The sequence below is a fragment of the Neophocaena asiaeorientalis genome, unplaced genomic scaffold (assembly GCF_003031525.2).
Source record: "Neophocaena asiaeorientalis asiaeorientalis breed wild unplaced genomic scaffold, Neophocaena_asiaeorientalis_V1.1 scaffold15, whole genome shotgun sequence".
NCBI classification, from domain to species: domain Eukaryota; kingdom Metazoa; phylum Chordata; class Mammalia; order Artiodactyla; family Phocoenidae; genus Neophocaena; species Neophocaena asiaeorientalis.
Genome location: NW_020185328.1, coordinates 7,469,316 through 7,494,622, shown reverse-complemented (window position 1 = coordinate 7,494,622; position 25,307 = coordinate 7,469,316). Strand labels below are relative to the sequence as shown.

Sequence of the window (25,307 nt, the reverse complement as noted above, 5' to 3'; positions counted from 1 at the left end):
GGGCTAGGCGGAGCCTGAAAGCGCCGCGGATGACGCGGCCCGTGTCTTTTTTCCGTGGAACCTGAGGGATCCCTCGCAGATTTTGATTTCCCATTCTAGAACCGGGTAAGTGGTTTAAAAAGCCCCCTTAGTTCAGGCTGCGGAACTCCCCCGCGCTCGTCCCAAAGGAACCGAGCCGGATTTTGGCTGCGCTCCTGTCCTGCGTTCCGTCCTCCCCTAGAACCAGTGAATAAGGTGTTCGTGGCCGAAGTTATTCCCCTCCAGGGGCTGCAAGTTGGTCATCCGTAAATCACCAGGGCAGTATTACTTGCTGGTCCTGAGAGCCCGGCTTTGCTTTCTGGCAGCGTGAGCGTTTCGGGTGCCACAGCGGGGCGCCCGTTGGTACTCCCCCCATCCCGCTCCCCCTGCCTATCCTCCCTCTAGATTTCCCCTCGGCCCGGTCTGGGATCTGGATTCCTGCGGCCGCGCGCGTTTGCTGTGACCCCCCGCCACAGGCAGCCGGAGGAGCCAATTTCTCCTTTCAGGCTCCTGTTTCCCAGGGCTCTTTCTGTCCGGCCTTTCCTCCTGCTTTGCCATCAGAGTTGCCGTCTTACTTTTGGAGAGAAATGTGTAGATTTTTTTCATCCTCCGCCCCCCGCCATGGCTCCCACCTAGAAGAATTTTCAAAAGAAAGAAAATTAACAAAACACGCTGTGAACACATCGTGGGATATTTACGCAGTTCCTAGAGGAAACTTATATCAGTGACCAAGAAAGGTGTGTTAATGATTGAACCACTGAAAGGCTAAGGTTTGGACTGTTGGTCCGCAACTAGTTGAAATGGCGGTGTGATTCCCACTGAAACCACTGGGATGCTCCATGAGTGTCTGGTCAGCAGTAGTAAATCCCACCGAGCTCTGCTCCATCCAGTCTTTTCCTCAGAATACCTGGCGGGGTTTAGAATAATTATCTATTCAACTCCTCCTCCACCCCTTCTTATCAGAAGTGGGTACTGAGATCCAGGCCAGTGAAGTAACCCGACAAGGTCACATGGCCAGGAAGAGACTTTTCTGTGGCTACTTTTAATTGTTAAAATTTTTTCTGGGTTAAGAATAATAAATAATATGCTGACATGAGTCATTCTTGATCAAAAGCAGCACATTTTGTGTTTTATTCTCTTTCCAAGTTTTTTTTTCTTGCTAGAAATTCTTACTTAAGAATTATTTAAAAATTTTCTGTTTGCTTTTATGATATGCCTTTGCTTTGGCTTTGTGAATTGATCTGTTCATTTTGTGTGAAAATATATTTCCCACATTTTCCCTATCTCTTTAATTTTCATTTAAACCAAATGGATTCAAGTGTAGCTTGGAAAATATCACTATTTGAGGAAGAATTTTAAATTCTGTATTTCCTCCATTTGCAAAGTATGGTTGGCAACCTTTCAGAGGTAAAAAGTAAAACCAACATTAAACCAAGGTGCTCTAGTTTTTTAAAGATTATATTTGATAAATAGAAAAACCTATTTGAAGTATGGGCTTAATTAAAATACACAAGCAGTGTGACAAGCCTGCTGCTGACTGCAAATGATTTACTCTGAATAATAGAGCTTACAGCATGTCAAGCGTGCTCTGAAGCACTCACCATGTGCTGTTGCAGTTCATCTTCACAAGGACCCTATGCTAGGGAGTGTTGGCCCCATTTTACAGATAGGGAAATTATTAGTTTTCCTGATAGAATCACATCCAGTGTATCTCTAGTGGAGCCCTTAACTTACGGGCATTTGAAAATTTTCAGACTCAGAGCAGATACCTTAATCATAAAATATGTAATGCTACCTGCAATCTCTAAGAAATTAAAGGTCCTATATGCCAGCATTTCAAAGGGTGAGATGAAAAGGATTTTACAGTAAGGGGAAAAAAACACCTAACAATATTTAAGGTGTTGGGTTCCAGCTGTGCTTCCGTGTGACCCTGGTGAGCCTCTTAACCCCTTGAATGTTTTCTCATCCATAACATGGATAGTGATTTTATTTCCACTTCTGCATACAATTAAATGGTGGTTTTAATAACTGTTGCTTTTCTACCTATTGTGAAAATTATATCAATGGGTGTGAAAGATGTGCTTTTTAGAAGAAATCAGGTATCTCAAGGGTTTAAGAATTGTAATTACTATTAGTGTGTTGTGTTATTTTATTATTTCTTTAGCATAGTACCTATATTATGAAGCAGATGAGGATCCTGTGGGTAGTTGAGGGGGTTCAAAGGCAATGAGTGCAGATTGGAGCCTGATCAATCATGGTGGCAAAGGTTCAGTGGGAAGTAAGATCTCCAGAAACAAAGTAGAAGTCAGAGCTGTCAAGGTCATGCCCTGTTTCCTTACGAGCTCCATAGGATAAGGTGTAGTACTGGGCAAAGAAGGGGGGTCTTCTAAATCCAGAATTAAGGATGAATCTCCTCCTTCCTTTGTTCTTTTCTTCCAACTTAGCAAATGTCCAAAAGTGAGGGGAAAAAATGTATGTGCTAGATATTTTTGACAGATCCTATTTCAGGGTAATTTTGCTTTTATTATTGCTACAGCTTTTTGAGGGTACCAGTGATGTCTGTTGATGAAAAGATAGATGCGAGAGCTTGAAAGAAATAAATAGGTAGGAAGTAGGTAGATATTGAAAGTGGAAAAAGAGCTACTCCTCTTAACCTGGTATGTGTGTGCATTGGGGGAGATGAGGGCGGAGTGGGCAGGAGCTGGGGAGCAGGGGGGCTTGTTCTCTTTGCCCTCTGTGCTCTCTGAGTTTGGTACAGTGCCTTGCTTACAGTTAACGTACAAAAAATACATGTTGAATGAATAACAACCAGTGTTTGGTATTAGTGTTTTGTTTAAATGATCCTCTGGACTGTGAACTCTTTGAGGCTAAGGACTTGATTTTACAAAAAAGTGCTGTAAATATTGTCACATTAAATCAAAGATGACTATAGAATTATAGAACCAAAGATATTTTAATGAATAAGAAATTGGAAAGGAGAAAATAGATGGGAAAGGAACTGTGATATCACTATGTATAGGAGTAAACATTTGTCAGGTTCTGTGCTTGATACTTGCCGTCTCTTGCATAGTAACCCTGAGTGGAACTCAAGTTTTCAGATGAAGAAGCTCAAAAAAAGTGACTGCCTTGCCCAAGACCACACAGCTAGTACATGATAGATCTGGGATTCATACTGAGAACCGTCAGATTCCACAGCCCACACTCTTTCCATAACACCATGCTGAAGACAAAAAGGAAAAAACAAAAAAAAAATCTTCTTATTTTCAGAGTGGAAAAGTCTGATCTGTGCGACCTTTTCTTTTTCTGTTTTATTTTCTTTATGTATATATTTCACTTTCTTCTCTAAGAAATACTCAGCTTGAGCGAAGACCCAAATAGAAATGCGGTAGTGAGACTGCTGGGTAGGTATGGCGTGAGCTGCCTTTTCCTGGTCCTAGCTCCCTGCACAGGACTTCTCACCCTAGGACTGCTTGGTGCTCTACAGTGCAGTGAGGCTTCTGCCTGCTTCTGCCCCCCTTTTTTTTTCATAAGAGGACTGCCCTTCAGGATATGTCATTGCTAAACAGCCTTTTAGCAATGGAGAGTTTAGTTTCTCCTCTGTGCTAGGTACTATATTAAATCATTTTAAATAAAGGGTTTTTAAATGACACAACTTTTGATTAATTATATCAAGAACTTCCCATTAATACCATCAAAGTGCTTTGATTCCCTTCACACGTGGAAGGCTACTTTATAGTTAGCATGGGCTCCGTTCTGAGGAGTCCTGTGTTGAACTGCAGTACAGTAAAGATCTTTCATCTCAAGCCCTAGTTTCTGCAACTCTTTTTGATGTTTCAGTGGCTCATGGTTGGTGAATATGATTATTCCAGAAGTTAGCAAAGATGTTCCCAGTGGTGGCAGAGTCTAACGATATTTGATATGGTTAATTTCAAGAAATTGTCATAGCTCACAAATAAAATTATGGAGATCAGTCAAAGCCCTTTCATTGCATCTCTATAGGTATAAGATTTTCAAAGTTATCCAATTCTCTATATAAATATTCTTTACCTTTTCTAAACTTATTTTAACTCTTGAGTTTTCATTTCAATATTAACAGTGGTAGCGGAGAAAGGTTAACTATAAATTACCCTCATGATTAAAAAAGATTACATACAAAGCAGTGTTTTTAGTTTTTAATGTTTGTTCTTCTTTGTTAAGATGAATGAGCTTCATAAAACTAAGTGTTTCAACATTGATAAATCTCAAAAACTTAATGCTGAGAAGAAAAAGCAAGTTTCAGAATTCAGTACAATATGATCCAATCTAAATAAAGTTTGAAAACATGCAAAACAATAACAATAGCACATATTGTTTACCAATGCAAATACATGTGGCAGTGGTATTACATCATGCCTGAGAAGGATGAGCACTGAGTTTATGGGAATAGTCATCTCTTAAAACTGTGGGACAGAAATGGGATTGGGGATGGGTACTGGAGACTTTGGTTACATGTACATGTTTTAGGTTTTTACAATGTTAAGATTTGTTAAAGCTGGGTGGCAGTTAAATGTTTATTATATTCTTTATATTTCTTTCTATATTTGAAATATTACATAATCTAACAAAAGAAGATCTATTTATCTAATATTAAGAAAACTTAAATTAGCTCCTAGAATTCCAAGATGTTGCAGCCCAAGCTTACACCAAAGGAAACCTAAGATATTGTATCATGCTTCACCTATCCAGATGTTTTTGTTTGTATGTTTGATTCCCTTGTTGAAGGCACTGAATCCCTACAGGAAGTAATATGAAGTACTTTGCTTTGTAGCTGAAGGATTTGTAAGATGAAAGGTCCTCAAACATGAAATGAGATCAGTGGTAAGCTCATGATTTAAACTGTTGTTTGAAAAATTGTTTGATCTTCTCCCTCCAGGGGAAAAAACATAGTGATAGCCTAGATACAATATGACAATATGTTAATTTTTTTCCTTAGTATCTAGGTCACCATGGCGACTGGACAGAAGTTGATGAGAGCTATTAGAGTTTTTGAATTTGGTGGACCAGAAGTGCTGAAACTCCAGTCGAATGTTGCCATACCAATTCCGAAAGACCATCAGGTGGAAGTCATTACTTAAAAACAGGCAATAATTACGCTGAGTGTGCGTCTCTAGCACATCAAGCTAATGTTCGAAAGAAGCAAACTCACAATGCTTTATAAAGACATTGAATTAGGACAGAGTTTACACTGTTTGCCTCTATAAGCTCTGACAAGGCTAACATAATTCTAACTAGTGAAGTAAATGTATGAAAAGGAATAACATCTTATAAGAAAAGTTTTAAAGTTGAGAATCATCTGTGTAATTGGATTTTTCTGAATGGAGTCATAAGTAGGTTTGAACAAGTTATTCTATTACAGACTTTCAGTCATGATCTTTGTTTTATGCATGGGGAAAATAATTTTCTTCTGCATACATGCTTTTTCGCATATAAGAAAATTTAAATGCAGAGTTTAATCATTTCTGGTGACTTCAACAATATACTTTTTCAATAAAAATTGTGTATTTTTATTATTGCACCTTCCATGGCTCTCAAGTCTAATTTCCTTAGCAAGCTTTATGAGAGTTTTTACAGTGTGGCCATAATTTGGCAAAGATTTATTTCTTACCGTTCCTTCTCAACAGACTGCTGTAACAACACAAGCTTTATCTGGTTTGCCTGAGAGGTCCTGTCATTCCTTCTGTCTTTGCACATACTATTCCTTTAACCTGAAATAGCCTTTTTCTCCCATTCTGAAAGAATTTCTACTCATTCTTTAAGACCTAGCTCAAATACACGTCCTTTATAAGACCTTTCCTTACTTTTATATCAGAAGTAATCGTTCTGTATCAGTTAAGGTAAAATTAGCTTCTATTGTTGATGTAGCCTCAAAACGTCAAGGGTTCAACAATAGAAAATGATGTCTCATTCACTAAATTCCACAATTCTAAAATGTTGGTGGATAGAGTTCTCCTCCAAAGTGATTTAGGGACCTGGATTTCTTCCATCATGTGGCTCTGCCACCTTCAACACCTTTCTTCTGAGTTTGCTATGAAAGGGTGGAGACACTATGTGAATCGCCTAGGAAGGTCTTTGTGGGCCAGGCCTGAAAGGAGCTCTCATCACTTTTGTTCACATTCCATTTGGCTACTCGTAACTGTGAAGGAGCCAGGAAGGAATATTCTTTCTACCTGCCTAGGAGGAGGAGGAAATAGATTTGATGAGCACATAGTGGTCTCTGCCACACATCCGCTCATATTTCCACCACTGTTTTTCCCAAATGTTTATAATATAGCACATAAACCATTCTGTCTTATTTCTTTTTTCTTTTTATTAGTGCACTCAGATTTTATTTTTTAAATTTTTATTGGAGTATAGTTGATTTACAATGTAGTGTTAGTTCCAGGTATCCAGCAAAGAGAATCAGTTATACATATATATATATATCCACTCTCTTTTTTCTTTATATTCTTTTCCCATATAAGCTGTTACAGAGTACTGAGTAGAGTTCCTTGTGCTAGACAGCAGGTTTTTATTAGTTATTTTATATATTATAGTGTGTGTATATGTTGGTTTGTAAAACTGTAACGTGAGCTCATTGAAGGCAGGGCTTTCCTCACCATTTTTATAGCTCCCATAATCACTACAGTCCTAGCATAATGCTGAATGAATGCCTAAATGCTCTGTTTGAACTAAAGTACATTGTTATTGCAGGTTCTAATTAAAGTCCAAGCATGTGGTGTAAACCCGGTGGACACATATATTCGCTCTGGTACTTACAGTAGAAAACCACTTCTACCCTATACTCCTGGCTTAGATGTGGCTGGAATAATAGAAGCTGTCGGAGAGAGTGTATCTGCTTTCAAGGTATTACATTTTTAATTATTTCTATTTTAGCTTAATATGTATGTATTTTTTTAACATTTTTAACATAGCTGTAAAATATATCTGTGTTTAAGTCTTTAAAAGGCCCCATTACACAATTTCTGCCACTTGGGGGACTCCTCTAGTCAAAAAAGAAATTACCTTTTGTCCAGGGACCTTGCTTGTCTGATTGTTGGGAATAAGTGCTGGGTCATTTCTGTGTTTCCATATCCCCGCAGAATTGAACTATGATCCTTTGATTTGACAGAAATACGTAAGGAAAGAAAAGAAGCAAGGAAATTATACTATTTCCTAACTCTTGGTAATACACAGCCAGCATAGTTTTTTATTTCTTCTATAAAATTAGTTTCACAGAATACAGGGAAGGCTAATTCTTTTGAATAATCAGTAAAAGATGAAAAAATGCAAGGTCAGCTCTACATTTTTAGAGCTGTGACTCAGACCAAGGTGACTGAGTCAATGAAAATGTTATGATCAGGGCTTTCGTTATTTATGTGCCAAAAGACATAAAAAACATAGTATATTCATGTTCTTTCATCTTTCCTCATGATTCCTTGACCTGCTCAACTATGGCAGCACATTTACCAAAATTGAACTGAGACAGCGAAGATTAACGTGGCCCGGGCCCAGGAAGCCGGGCAAATTCCTACAGCTTTCCACTCCTCCGCCTGTGGCACTCTGGCTTCTGCCCCCACCGCTCCACTGAAACGATGCTTGCTCATGTCACTAATGGCCTGTATATTGCTGGAGCTAATGGGCCCTTTTATGTCATTATCTCTCTTGACTTCTGTGTGACATTTGACACTCTCAGCCACTTACTTTTCTTAAAAATCTTTTTCTTCAGCTCCTGTGACATCCTCTCTCTCCCTTCCTCTCTGGGCATCCTTTTTCAAGCTCCCTTTTCTCTGCATGCCCCTCACATCTTGGTGTGTTGCCCAGCTCTCGCCGTCCCTACTTAGACTCTGCTTTTTATATTTTCTCCCTCATGATGGTCTCATACACACCCTTGGTTTCCATTATCACATGTGATATCCTTAGCTTAGAATCTTCTAATAAGCTCTGGACCCGTGCTGTCCAAATACAGTAGCCACTGGCCACACATGGCTATTTAAAATTCACATTCAATTAAAATTAAAAGTTCATTTACTCAAATGCTTAATAGACCCAGGTGTCTAGTGGCTACCCTATTGGGCAGTGCAGATGCAGAGCATTTACATCATCACAGAAGGTTGTGTTGCAGGGCACAGGACCCACATCGGCAGCCTCCAGGAACCTCTTATTCATTGTGTCTAAAAGGGAGTTCATCTTTTCTCAGAGCAGATCTGCTGCTGTCTCGTGTGACTGTCTTAGTGACATCTGGGGTTTGAGGCTTACCTCTCCATTCACTCTCCCTCACTCAGCTCTCCCTTACTGGAACTGTTTCCTCTCTCCTCTTTTCCTCCCCACTGCCTGTAGTGTAGTTCTGGTTATCTTACATGGTCCTTTACCTGGATTTCTATAATAGGTACAACTTACCACCCTCCCTTCTTCCCCTGAGAATCTATCCTTGCTCTATAAGGAGTAATTTGCTAAAATGTACTTATGATTATTATACATCTCTGTTTTAACTCTTGCATTAATTCTCTGTAGATTTCAAGGTACTGCTGGAACTGCTTATGTTATGAAAGAAGACTGTTTCGTGCTCTCTCCCCCACCTATCTTTTTCCATTCTTATCTCCCATTCCTTCTCACCCTGTAGTTTATTCTTTAGTAATAACTGTTTGTTCTTCCCTGCATATCCCATGCTCTTTCATCTCTGTGTCTTTGTTCATATTGGCTCTTCTGCATGGCAGAACTAAACTGAAACTTATAAACATGGGTTCAAGGGCTTTTACCCTCCAGCTTTCATTTCTTTTCATTTTATCTCCCGAAACTATTACATTCCACACATTAAACTACTTATTCGTTGGGAATGAATCCTGATGATTTCTCAGCACCTATTCCTGCCACTGTTCCTTGACGTACTTTGTTTCCTTCATCCATAATGACTTTTCCCAGGTCTGGTTTTCAATTCAAGATCTTGTTCTGTCCTTCAAAGCCTACCTCAAATACTAGTTTCTCAGTGAAGCTGTTCTTGAGTCCTTCAACTTAGAAATAATTCCTTTCTTTTTCTTGTACCTATCTTTGATGGCCCATCATATTTGCCTTGCTTTGTAATTATTTCTATCCTTTTTTTTCCTCTTCCTAGCATTTAAGAAGCTTGAGATTAGGGAGAGTGTCTTGCTATTAATATCCATCACAGAACTTGAAGTACTACTTTCCATAGTGGATTCTCAGAACAGGTTTGAATTATATTGAAATCAATGCAATGTGTTTTTAAGCTGTAAAAACAGAATTAATCTTAAATTAGTCATACTTGACCATTTGCAGGCAACACTGTTAAGCAGTGATGCTTGTCTTTGACTCCTAGATGCCTTTTGTACCTTTTTTATCACTACCTCACCACATAGTGCTTTATTATAGGGCAAATTTAAGTATATTGAGAATTATTGCCTTACTGTTTTGCTTATTCCAAGGAATATTTCCTTTTTTATTCTCTTTAAGAAATAGGAGTTAGCTTTTATTGTAATTCATAGCTGACATAGAATTCAGCTAATAAATGACTGAGCCGGGATTTGAATGTAGGTATGGCAGACTCTAATGTTCATATTCTCTCTACTACATTGAGATTGTTGAGGCTAGTTCTTTAACAGACCTGTGAAATAGATTATGAAAAACTGTATTCTCTTACTTTATCTTGGGTGTGTGTGTTGCAAGGGGGCAATAATGAGAAGAGGCAAAAAATGATAATGATTTTCATCATTGTACAGTGTACTCCTATACTACTGAAAGCAATGGAAGACTGTTCTTTCTCAAACTTGGCCACTAAGTCTGGTTTTAGGCTGACCTGCATAACAACATGAAAAATATTCTCTACAGGTGTTTTTTATTTTCCTGTATCTTTGTAAACTAGTGTGTGTGTGTGTGTGTGTGTGTGTACACTCTCATATATATTTATTCTTGAATCTGTAATCCTACATAGGTGGCAACAACTCTGTTGCCTATTTCATGCTCAATTAAAAAGAAATCTTATAAGATTTCCATGTATTATGGAGAAAAAAAAGAAATAGGAGTTAGGAGAGGTGCTTGTACTGGGCAGTCTAATTTCCCTAGTGTGCAGGTTACTTTGGGCAGGCCTGTAGTGCTTGTGTGGTGCCTTACCTTACCCTCAGTCACGCATCTGCTTTCCAGTAGCAAGGACCCAGCAGACGTTTGTTTATTGAGAGTTTTTATGTTTCTAGTGCTGTGACAGGTGAAGACATCTGTCCTGGCTCATCTTTGCTGTTCAGGATCCAGGCAGAGTTGCCTGCTTTTTGGTGTATGCATGAAAAATGAGGGAAATACAGAAACAAATCTATGGAAAAGATTTAGAACAGGTGTTTGGTGTGTGGAAGAAACCTTACATTTTATTTGTTTCTTCTCCCTAGTATTTTGGACCAAAAAAAGAAAAAAAAAAGTTTTATATTAACTGCCATTTACTAACGGCTTGATCTGAGCTAATTACTGAACTTGTATGTGCCTCAATTTCCTCATCTGTGTAGTGGGATTATCTAAAGGGAGATAATGAAAGTACTTTCCTCATGGGCTGTCATGAAGATCAAATTAGATAATACTCATTAGACACTTAATGCAGTGCCTAGCACAGCAAGCTCTCAATAAAGGTTAGTTATCATCATTATTATTAGACCATGCTGGACATTCTTTCTTTTATTTTTCCTATTTCCCTTGATTTTACTTCTTACTAGTTCCCATTAATAGAACATTTTTAAATGTTCGGTATTTTGAAGTTATTTTTATGAGACCTTAGGACGTAGAAAACAGTTTATAAATACTCATTTATTTCTTGTTATAAAGGTTGCATTATAAAGGATCGTACCCATTTTGACATCATTTTTAATCCCTAAAGCGTTTATTAATTTATTGCTTTCCCCAGAAAGGTGACAGGGTTTTCACTACAAGCACAATCTCTGGGGGCTACGCAGAATATGCTCTGGCAGCCGATCACACTGTTTACACACTGCCAGAAAAACTGGACTTTAAACAGGGAGCTGCCATCGGGATCCCGTATTTTACTGCTTTTCGAGCTCTGCTTCACAGGTAATGATACACTCTGTCAGCTTTATAATCAGCACTAGAGGAGGGCAGCATTAACTGGAGGAGGATAATATATAATTTATGCTTCCTACCACCCGTCCACTGTTGGTCATTTTTGGTTCCCATTTGGTTACCATTAAGATTTATGGAGTAGAAACTGCTAATTTGGGAGACTATTCTAATCACTGAAGAAAAAAAAGAAGAGCAAAACACTGTCTTTGTCTTCGACATGCTCACAGTCTAGTAAGGGAGGGAGTAAGGGACTAAGAGTAATAATATTGATGTATAATGTGGAAAGGGCAGTGGTAGAGATGTGCATAGGTATCTATGGGATCACAAGGGATGTGCCTGTGGTGATGAGCTAGGGCTTCGTGGCAAGATGTAAGACTTGGATTATTTTAAAGCCGTGGTTCAAAAATCTTGTTATCCAGCTCCAGAAACTAATTACTGCAACTTAAAAGGGCTCTACCCTAGACCCACTGGTCAGTTTCCATGGATGATACCTGAGAATCTGTATTGTAATTAAATTCTCTAGGTATTTGAAAAGGATCAGAGGGACTTATCCTGGGGAAGGGTAGCTGGGAGTGGGGAGGGCATCCTAGACAATGGGAATAGTTGGTGTGGGGGGCAAACATCATGGTATCTGGGGAGAAAGAGCTATAGCAGTTTGTTTTTGTTAGATAGAAGATTTCAAGGCAAAGAGTGCTGAAGAATAAGGTTGGGACATAGTAATCTCTCAATAAATGTTAGCTGCCATTATCAAATAGGCGGGATTCAGATAATAAAAAGCTAGATTATAGCGCTCACACATTGTTCCGTAAGGGATTGGGGGGGTCATTCAGTGGTTTTTTTCAGGAGAGTGATATTGTCATATTTGTGTTTCAATAAGATCACCTATTTGCTATGCGAAGGATGGATTTGATGACAGGAATGGAGAAAGAGATGGGAGGGTCTTATAGAAGTACCCTCTAGGAACAATACTTAAGGGCTAGAGCAAGGGTCGTGGTAGAGATGGAGAGGAAAGGACAACTGTTTAGGGGGTAAATTCAGAAATATTTGGTGACTGCATGTGGAGAATGAGGGAGAGAAAGAGCTTAAGAATACTTACAGCTTTAAACTTGGGTAATGTTTACTTTGACAAAGAGAAGGAGGAAAAAGTTTCAAAGGGAAACTGAGTTCAGTTTTGAATGTGAAAGTAAGACAGACATCGTCATGGAGAAGTCCAGCAGTCTGTCGGATGAAAGAGTCTGAAGCTTGAAGCTTGGAGGTATAAATTTGGGGCTGTCAGCATGTGAGAGCTGGCAAAATGAAAGTCATTGAAATCCCTCAGGGAGTGAGAAGAACAGTGGAGTGAGACTAGAATCTTAGTGAGCATTAACATTGAAGAGTGTGGTCAAACGTAGGGGACAGAGTCCTAAGGGAACCAAAGGGAGTGTATCCCAAGGGCAAGAGAGTCCAGAGTCACCATGTCTGTTAAACATCTGTTAAGCTCGTAGGTGTTGAAGACAGGAATACCTAGGTTATAGTATTGTCTCCACCTACTACTGGTCAAGTTGCTTTCCTGTCTCAACTGTAGTTTACTGACTTGAAAAACATGGATGATAATAATAGCATGTACCTCATGGGGTGTGCTGAGAATTAAATGAGGTAATTAGTGCATGTAAAGCTCTTAGTATGTGAGTAGTACAGTCAGTGTGGGTAGTGTTAGGGGTAGTAGTTGATGTTGCTAACAAGGAGGTAAGCTAGTTGTCAAATGCAGCAGTGAGGGCTATTTGGGAAAAAATACCAGCCGGGCTTAGCAATTAGGAGGTCATTGGTGGCTTTCATCAGTTCATTTTCAGTAGAGTGGTGGACAGAAGCTTGATTGAGTGGGTTGAGGAAGGAAAAAAAAAATCGATTCTTGAATGGAGACTACTCTTAAAAAGTGGGGGAGACAGGCAGGAAGGGGTAGAAGAGTACTTGAGGAGAATGTGGGAACAAAAGGTTTTTTTTAAGGATGGACAGGACTTGGACATGTTTGTAGCTGAGAAAGGATCTGTCAGAGAGGGAGAGATGGAAGGCTTGGAAGAGAGGGCGGAGTGGCAGATGGAACAAGATCCTGAGCAGGGCAAGGAGACGACTTAGGACAGAGATAGAGAGATTGGCTTCAGGTCGAAAGGAGAACTCATCTGTAAAGCTTGGAGGAGGTAGTGTAATTATGGAAAGTTGGTGGGCAGGGAGGTGAGACGTTGAAGGAGGAAGACAGAGAGAAGTTGGGGCAATGTATCATGGGGTCCAGGCTGACTAGGGAGGGAAGTGAGGCCAGGAGCAGCAAGAGGGCAGAAAAGGAGCAATTGAGAGACAGCGATCTGTGAAGCTGAAGAAGTTTTGAGAGAGTATGGGCTTACAGAATCAGGATAGGAGGTTAATATTGCTTGTTAGTGTCTCATATTCCTCAGGTAGAATGGTTAGGGGTGGCTACCAGGTGTAGGGAGAGAGTGGTAAAAGCAGAGGAGAATTCAGGAATTGTGATTTGCGGGTTTCCTCCCGTGAATGTTGAAATCTCCCAGATTGGGGCTGGATTGGGGGTGGAGGAGGAAGCCTATGTGCCAGGTCCTAGTCTTCAGTAACTGCGATGGGGTGCTACAGCAGCACAGAAGGCCAGGCCACATGCTTCAGGCCTGCCGTGGGCCCCAGGGACAGAGGACTGTTAGTTAGGGTTCTCCAGAGAAGCAGAACCAACAGAATGTATATACTGATAGATTGACTTGTGGAGGCTTGGTGAGTCTAAAATCTGATGGGGAGGCTGGCAAGCTCTAGAGCCCGATAAGAGTAGCAGTTCAAATCCAAAGGCAGTCTGCTGACGGAATCCCTTCTTGCTCTGGGAGAAGTCTGTCTTTGTTCTATTAAGGCCTTCAACTGAATGGGCGAAGCCCATCCACATTATGGAAGATAATCTGCTTTATTCAAAGACTACTGACTTAAATGTTAATCTCATCCAAAAAAGCACCTTCACAGAAACATCCAGAATGTTTGACTCATATCTGGCACCATGGCCCAGCCAAACTGACACATAAAATTAACCATCACAGTGACCCTACACAAGGATAGACGGATCGTAGCCATGGGGATCCAGGAGAGGGTTAGCCAGCTTTTTCTCCACCCACTGCAGGCCCAGAGGTTTAGGAGGATGTGCTTAGTGTGTGAGGAGTTGTTTATAAGATTTAAAAAAAATCATTGGGAAGTATTTCATGACGCATAGCATAACATTAGTAATCCTATTCCCTTACATTTGTATTTTACTTTTTTAAATGTTTTGGTAATACCTATCTCAGTTTATCATTGCAAACCCTCAGTTTAACTCACTGCCCTCAACCCCTCATCTCCAAGCAAGCATGTTGGAGAAACTTCATTTACTGACACAATTGTCATTTGTCAGCTGTTGGCACGGGGGCTTGAGCAGGACTCCAGGTTACTGTGTTCTCACTCCCAGATTGAACATAATGTCTGTACAGGGTGGCCACGCCCTATTGTCCTGGTGAGTAAAGGATCCTTGCTGGGCGTCAGATCTGGATCACAAATTGGTTGCTGGCTTGTGACATCAGCACTTGTCCATCTGAAATGATAAGGCATCCCTCTTTGTCTTGCTGCACGTTCCATGTTCCATGTTTTCAGTGTAATAGAAAAACAGTGGTATGAACCAGAAGTAAAAAGAATATGTCATTTCACCAGAGGGTCTGGACATTTTAGGGGCTGACAGGGGAACCTGTGTGACAGGATTTATTGTGTTTCGTACTCTCTTACCATCGCTGACTCAGCATTGCTTCCTGAAGCGAGGGCTTAGAGGCTGTGCAGCCAGATGTTCAAAGGCATGGAGAAGGAAGGCAGTAGCTGCTATGTTTACTTGGGTATTGCTCTGTGTTTACCGTGGAATAAAGACTGAGCTGTAATGACCCTGTTTTGCGACACTTTCTGTGGGACTGAATGGCGGACTCCAGTTCCTCTAGGTGAAGCAATTTCACTTAACACACCAACAAGGCCTCTGAGAAGGTAGCCCAATAACGTGATCCCGGCATCCCAACGGTGCCTGGCATGTGATTGACTTCCAATAAACATTTGTTGAATGAATAAGTGAATTGAAGGTTTACTTTTATCTGTGGCTCTGAAGAACCATTGTTTGATCCTGTGGAGCTTGGAGAATATCTTGGGTTATATAGCACGATGAGTTTCCTCTTTGGGTAAGTGTTAGTTGAACTGAGGGTAGAGTTCTCTTAAGAATTATGACAAGCATTGAGCTTAATTAGCTCCAGAGTAAGGTGATGAAGCTATACTTTCTTTTTCAGTGCCCGTGTGAAAGCTGGAGAAACTGTTCTGGTTCATGGGGCTAGTGGAGGGGTAAGTATTTGTTCTTTAAGTTTATTTTTAAAAGAGCTTACGTTTGTGCGTTTCACGTTGTATTTCTTTAAGTTGTTTTTAAAAGCCAAATTTGTAAATATAGTCAAGGGTGCTTTTTTTCTTTTTGTAGCGAGGCTTCTTTAAATTCCGTCTTCTGAAGGTGATTCCCTGTCATTAGTTTAGCATTTCTTGGTTAATAAATTCAATAGATTACCAGGTCAAAAATGTATGCATTAGGTTTTCCACCTGTGTTGGGTATGGACCTAGATAAGCCGGTTTTGTTTTTCTCTTCAAGTAGTGAATGTTACAAGAATATTTATTTAGAATTTTAAACAGTTCTTTAAGGTTAATGTAAATTCTACATTCCCTTAGATAAGGAAACTAAGGCTCATTAAAGCTTTACCGCTGTTGCCCCAGACAGCACTGCAAAGCCACACTGCGAGTCTTTGTCCTTTCTAGTTCCCTTCCTCCTGGCCTGCTGCGCTTTGATGACATTCGTGGGGTACATAGTATACAGCTGTGTCCCTCACACCACAACCCATGGCTTAAAATGCTAATGGGGCTGCGGGGGAGGGGGACTCAGAACTTATAAAATCAGCCCTGCAGTGAAATCACGCAACGCAAGGCTGTCAGAAACCTCTTCAAGAAACTGGCTGTCAATCTGCCTCCGAGGAGCTTAGAGGAAAAGTTAGAGCTCTGAGGCTGGAATTTAACAAGAAATCCACATGACCTCTATCCTGCACGTAAAGGCTTTAGAAATTTTGGAGACAGGATTTCACATTTTTAAAATACAAGGCCTGGGGCTGGATGGTTCACCTTGAGGAAGCTGCTTAACCCTTTCAGGGCACTGTGTATTCCAGAGAGTAGATGGAAAGAAGTAACCTATTGATGGCACATTGTTCCCAGAATAATGAGAGGCATCCTGAAAATGTGAATTTACCTCTAAACGTGGCCAGATAATACAAACAGAGAATTCAGACCTCTGCATTATCTGTTACTTAATGTGAATGTATCACCAGGTTTCACACCCAGCTTCCTGTGTACCTTCAATAGATTAATTCTGAAGGATTTCACGGATCAGACTATTTACTAAAAAACACCAAGATTGTCTTTCTGGGGCTTGAGAAAATATGACAGATATACCTTGTCAAAAAACGCCCATTGTTTAGCTTCAGCGAAGAGGCTATTTGGGGGTTAAATTAAATTTAACCCTAAATAACTAAAGGATCTGTCAAACATTCATGTATTTAAATTGCTTTGGCTTTCAGAGAGCTAACCTTGTGCTCTGTATCAAAGGGAGAGATTTCAGTAGGAAGGGGAGAGAAGAGTTTAAAGAAAATCTCTTTTTATTCCCTTTACTCTCTTGTAAAAAGCCAGGTTGCTTCACCATGATTTTTTTTTTAAAGGCAGAATCCGCACTGTTCCCTGTGCTGGCTGAGTTTGTTAAATCCTTGGCTGGCGGGGATAGGCTGGTGACCTGGTGTGTGAAGCACTTCTGATCCTCCCTGCCCTATCAGAGGGAAACAGTGCTGGGTTTTGTCTTGCTTCTGTTTGTACTTTCTGTCCTCATTTAAATCAAATTCCTTTGGGATTATGTTGTGTATTTAAAATGGTGTAGAATGTATGAACACAGCTATTATTCCGATATGTTGGTGGGGAGTGCCCTATTTTAGCATCAGCAAAATAAATAGAAGAAAAAATAGTTGATACATCATGATATATGATCTATTGAAGGAATATTGTTAGTATAATTGTTGACAAGAATAGAATAAACAGCACCTTTAAAATAGCTACTGAGTGCCCCTTTGAAGTAGTTAGAGCATAAGGAGGTATATTTACATTAACTCTTAGGTTGAAATGTGGTTTTATTAGAAGCCCCCTGTCTTTTTAATTGAAAATTAAAGTAGCAAAAATCAGTCATGCTAACCACATAGTGTATTGTTTTTTCATGGAATTGAATGTCTGTTGCACTCAGTAGACAGTGAGTTCCCAGTGTTTGTTTGGTGAAATCAAACAGATCCTCACCATAACCCAAGTGGGTTCAGGCTCATCAGTCCCATATGCCATACAATCTTTAAGGTCTATTTCAGGCCTGGGAGTCTGTGATTCTGTTACAATTTTAATTAGTTTCTATCATCATTTTTCACCTTAATTCTTTTCTATCATGCCTAATCTATAATCATTTTACCTTCCTTTAAACCAGTGGTTATCAATAAGGGGTGATTTTATATCATCTCTTCTCCCCCTTGGGGACATTTGGCAGTGTCTGGGGACATTTTTGGTTGTTACAACTGGGTAAAGGGGTCTGGCATCCAGTGGATAGAAGCTAGGCATGCTGCTAAACATCCTTCACTGCACAGCATAGTCCCCACTGCAAAGAGTTACCCGGCCCAATAGTGCCAAGTTTGAGAAATCTTGCTCTAAATGTATGGGACCCTTATCTGTGCCATTCATTTGGCATGTGATCAAACGTATTTCCTAGTATTGCAATTTAAATAATTGCTTTCATCTATATTCCTAAAATAATTTTATTTCTCCTTTATACTAAGCACATTTATCTAGTGCTCTAGTGATTTCATCAAGTCCCGTAGCTTTAAACTGATGAATCTCAAATTTACGTTTCCATTTCTGAATTCTTGTTAGCCCATACCCATATTCAGCTGATGACTTTACATCTTCAGTTAGGTGAGCAACATACAGCTCAGCATGTTCAAAGTGAATTCTTAATGCTCTCACTAACTTGATCCTCTCTAATCTTCCTTATCCCAGTCAATCTACCCAGTTAATCTGGCCAAAGACCTGGGAGACATCCTTAATTTTTCTCTTTTCCTCACCTTCCACCTTCAATCTATAAGGAAGGCCTGGTCTTCCTACTCCCATTTCCCCCTACCTTCCTTTTGCCTCTCATATAATTGGAATTTCTTTTAAAAGCCTAATTTGGATCATATCCCTCTCCTGCTTAAACTCTCCAGTAGTTCTGCATGGCTCTTAAATGTAATCCAAAGCCTTTACCTCCAAGGCCCTGTGTGCCTTGGCTTCTCTGTGCCCCTCTGGCCTCATCTTCTGCTGTCCAACATGTCCCACCCTCAAGCCACATTGACCCTCTTTCATTTTTTTTTTTAAATAAATTTATTTATTTATTTATTATTTTTGGCTGCATTAGGCCTTTGCCACTGCACATGGGCTTTCCCTAGTTGCAGGGATCGGGGGCCACTCCTCATTGCGGCACGCGGGCCTCTCACCACGTCGGCCTCTCCCATTGCAGATCACGGGCTCCAGGCATGCGGGCCTCAGTAGTTGTGGCCAGCGGGCTCCAGAGCGCAGGCTCAGCAGTTGTGGCACACGAGTCTAGCCGCTCTGGGGCATGTGGGATCTTCCCCGGCGAGGGATCAAACCCGTGTCCCCTGCATTGGCAGGCGGATTCCCAACCACTGAGCCACCAGGGAAGTCCCACATTGACCCTCTTTCTGACCTTTGAAGGCCCCAAGCTCATTCCTGGTTCAACCATGACCATTCTGCCTACAACATCTCCAGCAGGCTTCCCCCACCTTCACGTGCTTATCCCTCACTTCATTCAGGTCTCACCTCTTCAGAGCAGCCTTTCCTGATGACCTAACTGGCCCCTTTCCCTATCTCTTTATAACCCAATAGGCTGTTCTAGTTTTTTCAAGTACTTTTCATTTTCTGAATTTACTTTATTCATTTATTTTTTCATGTGTTTATTATCTTCCCCCTACCTTAGAACATAAAAATCTTGCATGAAGAATCATGTCTTGCACATAATAAATAATAAACATTCATCATATTAGTGAATAAGTTAATTTGCTCATGTATGTACCTGTCTCCTCCACTTAAGTGGTAGAGGCCTTACCTTTGTTATGTAATATTTTATATGTACAATTAAAGTATGAAGTCAGTGAGCACATTTTCATCATCTTTAAACCCTGTATCTTTTGCACAAAGCAGATGCTAAATGAACATTTTGTGCAGTGGTTACAAACTCAGGCTCTGCAATCTGATTTGGTCCAGCTCCTGTTTCCATATATATAAGCTTCAATTTTCTCATCTGTGGGCCAGGGACAATAACAATATCTACTTCATAGGCTTCTTGTGAGGATGAAATGAAGCAATACATAGAAAGTATTGAGTGTAATACCTGGCATATTATAAATGCTCAGTAATAGTTAGCTGTTGTTCTTATTTCTTTGTTTAGGCTCTTAAACTTCTTAACAATAGCTAGAACCTAGAAGAACCTAAAGTTCATTATATGTATTTAATAAATGTTTGCAGGGATGCAAAGAATCTAAAATGTTGGGCCATATTTTGTTTTTCAGGTTGGAATAGCAGCATGCCAAATTGCTAGAGCTTATGGCTTAAAGGTTTTGGGCACAGCTGGTACTGAGGAAGGACAAAAGATTGTTTTGCAAAATGGAGCCCACGAAGTGTTTAATCACAAAGAAGCTAATTACATTGATAAAATTAAGGTAAAATTGTTCTATAATTTTATAAAAGTAAAATTTTGTTTCATGGGAGACAACATTTTTTTGGTAAGTTCTTTTATCAACTACTCTCTTAAAGTTGTTTGTTTTGCTTATGTGTGTTTTAAAGATTTAATTAGTTTAACAGAGATGTCTAGTTTTCAAACCTTCACTATCATTTCTGTCTTGTTTATTTTTACTAAGCAAAATATAGCCTCTCTAGAGGCATATAGTTATAAAAACTGGTACTCTTTAATGCAAATCACATTTTAAGTAAAGCCACAGCTTTGTATTTGCAGCTGTAAGGCAGGTTTTTTTTTTTTAATATATATTGTGAATATTGTGAAATGATCACCATAACAAGTCTAGTTAACATCTGTCCCCATACACAACTATAAAATTTTTTTTCTTGTGATGAGAACTTTTAAGATCTACTCTCTTAGCAGCTTTCAAATATATAATACAGTGTTATTAACTGTAGGCACCGTGCTATGCATTACACCCCCATGACTTACCTATTTTACAACTGGAAGTTTGTACCTTCTGATCCCACCTTTACCCCTGTCACCCGTCCCCCACCTCCACCCCACCTCTGGCCACAAAAAGGTAGTCTTAATATAATTTCTGTTGGTGTATATTTTCCATAGAAGAGAAGTTATCCACTGATTAAAAAGTGGATCTGTTTAGCCTAGGGAGTAAAGTTTATTTGTTTACTGGATACTTTGGAGGAGTGAGCACTACCTCATCCAAAGCGCGAGATAGAATTTAGTTATTATTGCATCCATTCCATTGCTGCAACAGAATTCAAACAGATTCTGAAGTTCTCCATTTGTGCTATAGTAGCAGTTTACTAAACACCTATTACTTTGCTAATCCCCAAACTACTTGCTCATGTTGAGAAAGAATTGGTATATTCCAGGTACTGATTACTGTGTAAACAAGGTCATTACAAACTGAGGAAAAATATGACCGAGAGTTTATTACCACTAAATCATCTTGCCAAAAAACTGAGTTAAGGCACTCCTTTGTTATATGTTGAGGGAACCTAAAATTGATTGAGTATGCACTCAAGACACCAGTATCAGAGATGAAAAATTGTCAGTTATTTTAAGAATATGTTTTTGTTTTGCAGTCTAATTCCGTCTCTTCTACTGGTTCCTTCTGCTTAAGTCTCTCTCATTCTCCAAAAACTTTCTCTTAACCTTTTATCTCCTCCTCCCCCTCCTTTACCACCACATTTCTTGAAAAAGTCAGGGGTACTTACTGCTCTTACTTCCTTACCTCCCACTGCAGTTTTGCTTCCACCCCAGCTACTTACACGGCTTGTCAGGGGTGCTGGTAAGCGCCTAGTTACCAGGCAGCTGCTCTTGGCTCAGTCCTCATCCTGTCTGACCCTGACCACACGAAGCTGGCTCTCTTCTTACTTCTCCGACTTCATTTTCAGTCTCCCTTCTCTTCATTTTACTTAAATGTTGGTATTCCTTAGGTCTTTCCCCTTGCTCTCTAATCTTCTCTGGTGCTGCACCTCCATCCTGATTCATCTCATACACACCCTTATACTGCTGGTTTCCAACACTACCTCTGGCCTGTTTCATTCCTTCATGCCATCAGTCTACTAGATATTGACACTCATCTGGTCCCTCAGGACAGAAACCCACATTTCATTTCCTGTCCCTGTTGTTTAATCACCATTCTCCCTCCTACCCATCAAATTGGTCACCTCATCTATCAGTGTCATCTCTGACATGCCTTTCATATACGTCTCTGTTTCTCTTTTCCATTCATTGTTGTGACTTAGTTTAGTCCTCATCTTCTTCAGCCTTGACTATTATTCCCAGCTGAGCTAATCTCCCCTCTGTCTTCTCTACTGTCTCCAGCATTATTTGGTTCTCTGTTTAAAAAAAGGAAGAAAGAAAGAAAAAAGTCTTCAGAAATAACTGAAATGAGAGCTCCATGAGAATAGGAATTTTTGTCTTTCTTGTTCCCTGCTGTAACTTCAGTGCCTAAAACAGTGTCTGGCACAAGAATTAATTAATGAACACCTGCCCCCCAAAAGTCCAAATCTTTTAACCTGCATTTGATGTGTTTTCACAGTCTGAACCAATTTGCAATTTCTTGTCTCCCACCTCTTCCCCCACCCCCATCTCTTTCCCAGATACGTTCTCCAGCTCCGCTGGGCCACTTTCCAGTTCCAACCTGTACTCTTAGTCCCTATATCTTTGCTTTTCTGTTTCTTTTGTCCAGACCGACTGCCTCATGTCTAACTTCCTCTTGCGCCCTCTTCCTTCTGTTTTACTTAAGGAACTCCTACTCATCCCTCAGGGCCCAGGTCATCATCTCTGTGGAATTTTCTCTGACCTTTACAGGTGATCAGAGTTGTAACTTTTATTCCCTCCATAACCTGTGGTTTATTTCTGCTAATATAGTACTTAGCCCATCACATCACAGTGAAGATTGTAGTGTTTTCCATCTTCCTCACTTTGTTTTGAGCTCTTTATGTCCATCTTGGCATTTTTAGTACCTCTCACAGTGCCTGACACAGGTATTCATTTTTTTGTTAAAATAAATGAATATAAGGTAGATATGTATAGCTTATTTAAGATCCAGTTTTAGATGCTGGGAACCGACATCTGAGAGCCCAAAGGAAAAGAAATAGTCTGCCAAGCTGATTGTAGACCACTTAGAGCAAAACTGAATGCACACACACACAAAATCCTGCAACAGCAAACAGCCAGTGATTTTTTTCTTTTGTTTTCTGTTTTTTAATAAAAATGGGAAACCTAATGTCCAGTTTTGGATTTTTGATTTGTTCCTTCTTTCTCTATTGAAGTACATTTTGAAGATAGAAAATTTTCAGCTAAGGAAAAAGTACTTTATAGTCAAGTTGAGTCTAAGTGCCTGAAAATTTTGGACAAATTTTATTTCATTATAGCAATTTATTTAATACAGACCTTTATCATTTTAGATGTTGTAGCTAGTACCTTGGAATTACAGCATCACTATATAATTACATTATCTTAAAATTTGCATTATTAGTCTTTAAAATATAGCATCTTATGTCATTTGAAACACAGTTCTGTAATATATGGGACTATGATAACAGTTATTTTTCCTAATCTACTCTGCATTCTTTTATATAGAAATCTATTGGTGAAAAAGGAGTTGATGTGATTATTGAAATGCTAGCTAATGTAAATCTTAGCAACGATTTGAATCTTTTGTCACATGGAGGACGAGTAATAGTAAGTATTTCTTTTTTTTTTACCACTTTGTAGTTTTATCGTAATTTAACTCTATTTTGCAGTCATCTTTAACTATAGACATGCTGTTTTTCATACTAGGTTGTTGGCAGCAGGGGTCCTATTGAAATAAACCCACGGGACACCATGGCAAAGGAATCTAGCATAATAGGAGTTGCTCTCCATTCATCCACCAAGGTAGGAAAAGAAGTGACTCTGATTTGGGTACCTTAAACATTGATATAAGTTGTCTAGTCAGGCAGACTGAAAATTTAAGTAGATGTTAAAGTTAGTTATCTAAGTGGGTTAAGGATTAATTCCTAGAAGATAACATCCCTAGAAGATAGGGTGATTTTCCAAGCCAAGGCACTTATGAAAGAGAAAGGAGATACTATTCACAATTACTAATTACTTCAGGACGATAGGTATTTTGTAAACTGAGACCGCCACAGACAAATTGCACTAAATGGTTAACCTATAGAGAACTACTTTTTTTGTAGTTCTGGACAAGTTGACAAAAGCTACGTATTTGTGAGAAATTCTTAATGTTTTTTTCTCTTAGATTCTGAAAAATTTTAATGCTTCTGAAAATTAAGTCATGTGTTCCTCTACTGAAAAAACGTTTTCTTTTCCTCAGGAGGAATTTCAGCAGTTTGCAGCAGCCCTTCAAGCTGGAATGGAAATTGGTTGGTTGAGACCAGTAATAGGTCCCCAGTATCCATTGGAGAAGGTGGCCCAGGCTCATGAAGATATCATTCATAGCAGTGGGGCTACTGGAAAAATGATTCTTCTCTTAAAATGATTAATCCTTCCACAGATTACCTGCATAATTAAAGGTTTCTTACCTCAGTTTTACGTACACTACATTTGCTTTAATTAGCATTCATTTGATTCAGTGAGTTTCTTATATTAAAAAAAAGATTTATCTTTAGCGATCATAGACATTGGAGTGCAATTGATTTTATAGCTGGCAATATTCTTTATGCCTTCTGCCTCTCGTCAAGGATTCATCATAGTAGGAAATAGAATATTAGTGGTCACTTGGCATTGGAGGGCATTACAGAAATTCCTAACTGATACTTGATCATTGATTCCATACCTTTGACTAAAACATGCTAATTCAAAGTAAGACTGCTTGATTTCCAAGCCTACTTCTTTATAAGAACCTTATAGGGACTTCCCTGATGGTCCAGTGGTTGAGACTTCACCTACTAGTGCCGGTGGTGTGAGTTTGTTCCCTGGTTGGGAAGCTAGGATCCCACATGCCTTGGGGCCAAAAAAACCAAAACATAAAACAGAAACAATATTGTAAAAAATTCAATAAAAACTCTAAAAATGGTCCACATCCAAAAATCTTAAAAAAAAAAAAAAAAAAAAAAAAAAGAACTTTATAAAGGTTCTTTAGTCTCTGATTAGCCCAGAACTATATTGGACTCTGAAGATTTTCTGACCTAAACAAGACACCTTTTCCAAACTAATCTCATCTAGATCTACAAGTCTCTCAGAAGGGCAAGATAAATGATGTCCAGAGAAATTTGTTAGTTTTCCAATATATTCCCCAATATATTGTGACATTCACTAGGTTAATGATTGATTACCAGTGATCCATATTCTGTGAGGACAGGAGCCTTATCTTTGGTATAATATGATACTAGGTGCATAGTTTCCAAATAGATGCTTATTGATTGATTCAACTTCAAAGTAGATTTAGAGTTACCTGTTTGTGTGGTGGGGATCATATATTTTTATTTAAATTAATAAATGAATTTACACATTAAGAATGATCTGCTTTTGTTATTATGACGTGGTAACTACAGTAAATTCTAGAGGAAATTAAAAACTTTTTCTAGTTTGTCTTACATATAGTACTTGCCTTACATCACTTTTATATCACTGTTACTTCCTAATAGTGTTTTGCGTTGGAAGTTTTTATCTAAACTAAATTAAGGAATGATTACCTAGAAATCTTGCCATCAATATTATGTCCCAGGAAATGAGGTTTGATTGTTATTTTTGTTCTTGCTTTTCTTCATGTGATCACAGCCTCCTATCTGTTAGTATATTATATGGTTGATTCTCTTGACCTGATTTGTTCTGTTGAACGACAATTTCTTGTTTGAATGTG

General features: G+C 39.3%; 1 protein-coding gene across 2 annotated transcripts; it reads left to right on the top strand.

The window, feature by feature from the left end:
- Nucleotides 1-24: 24 nt before the first annotated feature.
- CRYZ (crystallin zeta) lies at nt 25-24,046 on the top strand. Of its 2 annotated transcripts, XM_024734583.1 has the most exons (10): nt 91-105; nt 4,826-4,875; nt 4,991-5,114; nt 6,748-6,900; nt 10,931-11,094; nt 15,414-15,465; nt 19,800-19,949; nt 23,084-23,185; nt 23,285-23,380; nt 23,820-24,046. In XM_024734583.1, the coding sequence occupies exons 3-10, from the start codon at nt 5,004-5,006 to the stop codon at nt 23,982-23,984; spliced, it is 993 nt and encodes a 330-aa protein (XP_024590351.1). In that variant the 5' UTR covers nt 91-105; nt 4,826-4,875; nt 4,991-5,003; the 3' UTR covers nt 23,985-24,046. The 2 variants fall into 2 exon arrangements, with proteins under 2 accessions (XP_024590350.1, XP_024590351.1); XM_024734582.1 differs by lacking the exon at nt 4,826-4,875 and having other exon boundaries at nt 25-105.
- Nucleotides 24,047-25,307: the final 1,261 nt, after the last annotated feature.